Below are 6,879 nucleotides of genomic sequence, written 5' to 3'. Positions count from 1 at the left end.
TGCCTGTTTGTGTGTCTCTCCCAGCCACTCCATGGATGGGGCTGTGCCTGTTCTGGCCAAGGGCACAGACTGAGGGTGGACACACTTCCCTGGAAACCTGCAGCTGGTTCCCAGCCTCTGGTCTGGGGTGCTCTGGTCGGCAGAGAAGGGGGTGAGAAACTGTCTCAAGGTAGAAAGTAGCCAGATGTGGAGTGCTGCTGTGATGCTGGCATGCTGGCAAGGTGAGTCACTCACCTCCCACCCTGGGAGCAGCCTGGAGGTCAGGCAGACCTGTGGGACCCCCAGCAGCCTCTGACAAAAACAGGTACAAGCAGGATGAAGCACGATGGGGAGCGCTGGACGCAGAAAACTCATGCCTGGCCTGCTGCCCGTCGGTGTGGAGGGCAGGGACTCTGCCCCGGTGAATGTGTGACCCCCGTGCGCGGGGCCGGCCCGCATCTCCTCCCCAGGGCTGTTCTCGGCAGAGCAGGCTGCGCGGGCTGCAGTGACCCCGCGTGGGCTGCGCGGAGGCAGCCGAGGGCTCCCGCCTCTGGCAGAGCCCCTTGGGCAGGGAAGACAAACCCTGCGGGCACAGAGCCCCCTCCTGTCCCCGGCCACGAGGGCCCAGGGTGGCCGGGCAGGGAGGAGCGGGGCTCTCGGGCAGAAATTGCTCCCCCGGGCGCTCGCCGGGGCTGCTCCTCGGGGCACTGCCCCTCACGGGAGTGACTGTCCGTGCTGGGCCGTGGGCCAGGGCAGCACGGGCAGTGCCAGCAGAGCTGCTGAGCTCGGGGCCAGCTCTCCCACAGCACTGCTGCACTGAGGCCCTTGAAGGGAGGGAGCTGTAGGACACCCCAGTGGGAACTTCCTCCCTCCTCCTCAGGAATGTCACCTGATCACAGAGCCTGCCCTTGGGTCTCTGCCTGAGCTGGGTCAGCTGTTTCTGTGATGATGGGGACCCTGATCCCAGCCTGGGCACTGACCTCCTCCCCTGACCTGCCTCATCCCTGTGGGATTTTCCAGTGCTCATCTGATCACTGTCACCGTCCCTGCTCTGCTCCCATTTACCGCTGGTCTGGCCTGTGCTGGTCAGGGCAGTGCCCTGCCTGTCCCGCTGCCAGCTCAGCTCCCACTGCCAGCTGTCCTGGCACAGCTCCCGCTGACAGCAAATCCTGTGGGGTGCACAACACTGCCCGTGCTGAGCATAAATGAAAACTTTACAGATGAGGCCTGAACAGATTCCCAGAGAAGGCAGAGAAGGCCCCAACCCATTCCTCAACTTGCCTGACAGCAAAGCTTGCCAAGCAAGCCAAAAAATGCTGGCTACTCCTTGCCTCCCTACCTCTGATTTCCTGTGAAGCTGTGTCTCAGTGAGACTGAGGCTGCAGAAGGGGATGGGACAGGTTTCAACATGAAAAACCCCCATACACAGTTTGGCCTGGCTCGAAGGAAGCACAAGCAAGTCCTTGGCAGCAAACTCTTTATTGGCTAAACAAGGGTGTGGGTCTGTGTTTGCTGTCCGGGGGCTCTTCACCTCTCCTGCCACACACCTCGCTCTCCTCAGATGGGCTGTGGGTGCACAGCTCTGTGCCGTGCTCCGGCCTGGGCAGGGGGCTTCGGCCCCGCCGGAGGGACGGGCTGGCGGGAAATCCGGGGGTTTGCCACAGGCCCTTTGCAATCCTGTTGGGTGGTCAGTGCAGCCTCAGGCTCGTTCATCCGCTCTAACACCGAGTCAACAATCCGATCTGCCATGGACCTTATATCCAAAGAGTCAGCTAAGGCGGTTGACTCCAGATTCATTTTTTTCTCCAAGTTCTCCTCCACTGTTGCAAGACCCTCAGGCTCCACGGTTTTGGCACGGCCGGTCCCTTTTACACGCTGCTGTGGTTCTAAGGCAGGCAACTTCACTCCTGTGCTTGCTTCCAGGTTCTGCTGTTCAGATGCTCCAGGGAATCCTGGCTGCAGCTCTCTGTTGGAGTCGTTTCCCCCGGGAAGCTCCAGAATTTCAGTGTGCTCACAAGTAGAGTCTTGTTCAAACTGAGAAGCTGCAAAGGATTGCAAGGTGCAGTGAACACTCTCAACAACTTCTCTGGTGAGTTTGTCAAGGGAAGACTGTGCAGATGCTATGTCCAAAGTGGCTATTTCATTTTCCTTGGATTCGCCTGCTTGGGTGGCTCCTCCATCAACAGGCTGCTCCTTCTGCCTGGCTGCTGCCTCTGGCTCAGGAGCTTTGGACGTGCTGGATGCCAGACGCTCCCCCAAGATCTCCAGCACAGTCGCTACAAGCTCTGTGGCCACCGCTTCCATTTCATCACGGTGATCTACAGAAGAATCCGAAAGCTCTACTCTCATGCAGCTGCCAAAAAATCTTCCTCTGATCGCCTGCGCAATCCTCCTTAGACAGCTGACACGCTTATCCCTGGGAACCTTCAACCTCTCCAACACTTTTCGCACCACAGTCTCAGCCAGCTCTTCAAGCTTCTGGGCTTCTGTTGATTGCTCAAACAGGCCGCTGGCAGCAGTGTCTGGCTTCCTCTGGGATTGAGCACGAGTGCTCTTCTTGGCACCTTCCTGGCCCAGCCCAGCTCTGGAGTAGATTTGGCCCGATTTGAGGGGAGTCTTCCTGTTCTTGGGCTGAGGTGGGCAAGATGGTTTTTGAGCCTTCAGCCGCTGCTCCGCCTGGCGGGAAGTGTTGGTGGTTCCGGGCCGTTTGGGGCCATGCTTTGATTTGGCCGGGGGTGGCTGAGTCCTTCCCTGAAAGGTGACACCAGGTTGTGGCCGCTGCTGCCTGGACAAGTGCTGAGGCTTCCCACAGGTCCAGGACAGCACTCTGCTTCAGCCAGGCAACGAGGGCAGGAGAGAAGGGCTTCCCTCAGGACTCCATGTGCTTGGAGTCCTCGTGCCCGTGCCCACCCCAGCACCCCGCGCTGCCTCAGCCCCGAGCCGCGCAGTCCTTTCCTCGCCACAAGGCCCGGCCCTCAGCACAGCCCTCACCTCTTGTGCACTGAGCACCTCCCCTGCAAGGAAAGCCCCAGCCCTCAGCACCACCCTGTGCCCATGAACACACTGCTTTGCCCACCTCTTTCCGCATCAACATCTGCTCTGAAAACAGCTTACGCCTGGTCAGGTAGTCCCTGTACTGATTGAACTCCTTCACAGTGCAAACCACCTATGGAGGGATGAGGGCAGAACCCCCCAGGCAGTGTCAAGCCATGCAGAACTGCCCTCCCCAGTGGGAGGGGAGCTGCTCCTCTGCTCACCATTGCCCCCACTGCCCCTGGTGTCAGAGCCCCCGATTCCCCCCGGCCAGGGCTCCTCGCCCCGGCTCCAGGCCTCGCCCCGGCTGCCTCCTCAGCACACGGGCAGCGCGGGGCAGCCTGAGAGGAGCAGGGCTGGGACTTCCCAGGGGGATGTTGGCACCATTTCTGCTCCCAGGGAAACCAGCCCACAGCCCTGCCCTCTGCCCACAGCAGGCGGCTGCAGCGAGTGCTCTGGGAACCCGCTTGGAGAGGGCTGTTCTTGATCAGCCCAACACCCAAACCTACATTATTGTCACGGGTGACAAAGCCCTGTCTCCTCAGCAACTTCAGGACATCCTTGCGATGGTGGTAGTCCCGCAGGAGGGGGTCATGCAGGCAGTTGTATTGTATAGTGAGGTGGTGGTTGTAGGGATCATCCAGGGTGAAATAAGGAAATGGCCGATGAAGCTGTAAGAGAGATTTTCCAGAGTATGAAGGAGTCAGGAGAGAGCAGCAAAGATGTGACACATGGTACTTGTGAAAAGGTAAAGGTTGAAGACCAAGTCTTCTCCATCTTTCTGAAGGCACAGAGACCCACAGAGCCAAACTGTGGGGTCAGGCTGGGCTGTGATAGGCTGGGGCAGAGAAGACAAACCCCACCAGCAACCCACCAGCAAATAGGCAGGTGGAAGAGCTGCAGACCCATCCACAAATGAGCCTTCAAAGGTCAAGCGCAGCATTCAAATGCAGCCAATGGAGAATGCAGGAAAGAGTCTCCTTGGCTTAGGCAGGCCCAAGGGCTGTGCCGACTGACGCTGCCACCGGGAAGTCTCTGCCCTGGGAATGAGCAGCACAGGCTGCAGGAGGAGGAGGACAGTGTGTGCATTCCCCAAGAAGGGAAGGCAAAGCTGCTCCAAATACGCCAACAGGGCAAGCAGGAGAAGGCTGGAGTCCCCCTCAGAGGTGCCCCAGAGCCCGGTTTGACATTGCTGGGTGAGCGGGAGGGCACATTGCCCCGGCACCCCGACACAAAGTCACCTGCTGCAGGTGTGGGCCCTGCCACACACGTGCACCAAGCCAGAAACCAGTGCAGAGAACTGACAAGTCCTTTTTCTCTGCATTCCAGGGAGTTTGAGCTTCCCTCCACTGCCCAGCCCTGTCCGACTGAAGGGCTGCAGCTCCTGCTGTAGAGCAGATGGCCACAGGAACTCCTCTACCTGATGGGGACCTCACCAGAGAGGAGAGCTGATCTACCCCTTTCTACTTGCTTTACCTTTTCCCCCAGTTTTGCCCTGCACAAGACAGGCTTGGATCCAGGAAACACAGGGATCTTGACTGCGAGTGGGAGATCCAGCAGTTTAGGATCCATTTCACAGGTATCCTTCTCCCAGGTGTGGTGTTCTGGGGCCAAGCTGGGAACACACAGACACTTGCACAGCACTTGCAAGAGAGGACAGGTCCTGAGGCCCTAGAGCAGCCCCTGTGTCCCAGCTCCCCAGCTGAGCCCTGTCTGTTGCCCAGGGCTCCCCTCCCCCCCTATATCCCAATACACTCAGCAGTGCCTCTGCCTTTCAGCAGGACACCAGCAATGAGATGGTGCTCCACGGGTTCTTCCAAGAGCTTTCATGGTGTTACGATCCTGCACTGACTCCAGATAGATCTTGCTCCAGAGGCACAACAGTTGGTCTTAATATACCCACGGGACATTGTGAGACCATAGTGATGTCACATCACTGCATTGTCACACCACTGTGATGACATCCTGTCACACAGAAAGTGTCCACCAAACCCGTGGGTGGGGACCCCCTGGAGGCCCCTGTGGGCCTCCCATTATGTGTGACCCAGTTGAGAGAGCTCACGTCCCCAGGCCCCTTCCCCTGCTCTGTTCTGTCCGTCTGGGAGGCAAAGCAGGTGTCCTCGCCAAAGGAAGAAATGCGAGGAACTGCCACGCCAAAGATGCCTGGTTTGGGCTTCACTTTGGCTTTTCTCCCTTTTTAGACCTTCTTCCCTGTCACGGCCAAGCAGCTGCAACTCAGGCAATTGCACCAAACTGGATATTTGGCCCATCCCTGTCAACATCTAATTCCTGATTCACATCTTGAGAAACAGAAGAGAAACACAGGCCGAGGGAAATCCCTGCCTTCCCCTTTACTCAGGCTCCCCCTCAGCCCAGACACCTCTCTGCTGCCTTCCCAGTCTCCCCTGCCCTCGTTTCTGCTGCTCTCACTTCCTACCCCTTTTGGGCTGGATTTGGTGAGGTCTCTGGTGCCCATTCCTCCAGCCCCTCTGGTTCATCAGGGCAGCTTTCCCCCTGCAGAGCTCCTGCTCGTCAAACAAAGGCAAGAGACAGGCACAGCAATCTGTTGGCTGTACAACAATCACCACAGGTGTCTTGAGAAACAGCGAGAGGCACAGCCCAGGGATGGTGTTCCTCTCCTTCCAAAGCAGTTTCTGGCACATGCTCCAGCTGCAGCTCTTCTCCTGTTCAGCAAGTGGAGGAGCAGCACCAGCTGCGCCCCAAATTCCCTCTGCTGTGCTGAGCGCTCAGCCACAAGGGCCACATGTTCACACACATCTGCACCCTCGGGCAGTGCTAAGGGAGCTCCATCAGCTCAAGTATGTGCTCCCAGGAGGGCGTGTGCAGTTGCAACTGGAAAGCACAGATGTTGAGGAATACATTTGGTGAGGGAGCTCGGGGTGCAGCTGCAGTGGGAGCTGCAGGTTGAGCTTTGGGTGGCAGGACATCGAGGCATGGGGACCTGTGGCACGGCGAGGGAATCGGACACTCAGAGACGGGGCAGGAACTGGAGACTTGGGAGGGAGAGCTAAGACTTTATGTGCTTGGACTGTGAAAGTACAAAAGCCCCAGGGGTTCAAGGTCCGTGCTCAGAGACACCAGCTCAAGCTGTTTCTGTTCCTGCGCTGTGAATAAATGGCTTCGTGGAACGAGACATCTGAGTGTCTGCTATGGGAAACCTGGGGTTGAACTGGTATGGAAACGTGGTCTGACTGTGTGAGTTGGGGGGCGTGGGGAGTCAAGCAGGGACCCTTGGGCTCGCTGGAGCCCCTGTGACGAGGCTTTGGTTCCAGCAGTGACAGTCTCGGGTGGTGGAAGTGTGACTGCCAGAGGGCCTCCTGCATGCAGGGAAGTTTCCTTACCAAGAGGGATGGCTGGGAGCTGGAGAAGCCCCCAGGCCCTGCATTCCCTCCCTGCGTGCTGACCGTGTGGGCAGGGAACGGGAGGGAGCTCTGGTTTGGCCAGGCAGGAGGGAAGGACTCCTGGAGCCTCGGAAAGAGGGGGGCTGGCTGTGCAGGGCTGGGGGCGAGTCCTGCCGATCCTGAAGGGCTGGAAATGTCCTAGGAAACAGGTCTGGAGAGAGAGAGTGGGGAAGATCGAGGCTTAGCTTGATCTGCCGCCCACTGCCTCTGATCCACAGCAGTTCAGATGGAAAGGCCTTCCAGAGGCTGGAGCCAATAAATTCCTGCACATGTCCCTCATTCCCCGTGTCGCAGGGCTCAGTGCCCCTCCAGCCGCCCTGCTGCAGGCGCCCAGCAGCCGGCATTCCTTCCTCTCCGCTCACGAAGATCAAACACCAAAGAACAGCTTTCCTTAAGAAAATTTTTATGTCTTCCCCGTTTTCCCACACGCCGGCCGGGCACGGCG

General features: G+C 58.5%; 1 protein-coding gene across 3 annotated transcripts; it reads right to left on the bottom strand.

Moving 5' to 3' along the window:
- Nucleotides 1-1,450: 1,450 nt before the first annotated feature.
- Nucleotides 1,451-4,890, bottom strand: FSIP2 (fibrous sheath interacting protein 2). Of its 3 annotated transcripts, XM_029965928.1 has the most exons (4): nt 4,766-4,890; nt 4,489-4,627; nt 3,522-3,683; nt 1,451-2,730 (listed from the first exon to the last, which is right to left on the bottom strand). In XM_029965928.1, exons 2-4 carry the CDS (start codon nt 4,582-4,584, stop codon nt 1,537-1,539), a joined length of 1,452 nt encoding a protein of 483 aa, XP_029821788.1. In that variant the 5' UTR covers nt 4,585-4,627; nt 4,766-4,890; the 3' UTR covers nt 1,451-1,536. The 3 variants fall into 3 exon arrangements, with proteins under 3 accessions (XP_029821788.1, XP_017923348.1, XP_029821789.1); XM_018067859.2 differs by having other exon boundaries at nt 4,489-4,890; XM_029965929.1 differs by lacking the exons at nt 3,522-3,683; nt 4,489-4,627; nt 4,766-4,890 and adding an exon at nt 3,056-3,076.
- Between the last annotated feature and the right edge of the window lie 1,989 nt (nt 4,891-6,879).

The sequence above is a fragment of the Manacus vitellinus genome, unplaced genomic scaffold, assembly GCF_001715985.3.
Source record: "Manacus vitellinus isolate BGI_N305 unplaced genomic scaffold, ASM171598v3 scaffold_124_pilon, whole genome shotgun sequence".
NCBI lineage: Eukaryota > Metazoa > Chordata > Aves > Passeriformes > Pipridae > Manacus > Manacus vitellinus.
This window is presented reverse-complemented; position numbering and strand designations above follow the sequence as displayed.

Excerpts from the sequence above, each read along its gene's own strand:
- FSIP2 (XM_018067859.2), bottom strand. The coding sequence starts at position 4,584 with ATGGATCCTAAACTGCTGGATCTCCCACTCGCAGTCAAGATCCCTGTG. Across the intron at positions 3,684-4,488 it reads GGGCAAAACTGGGGGAAAAG|CTTCATCGGCCATTTCCTTA; the intron begins GTAAAGCAAGTA and ends TCTCTCTTACAG. Across the intron at positions 2,731-3,521 it reads TTGTCACCCGTGACAATAAT|GGAAGGACTCAGCCACCCCC; the intron begins GTAGGTTTGGGT and ends GTCACCTTTCAG.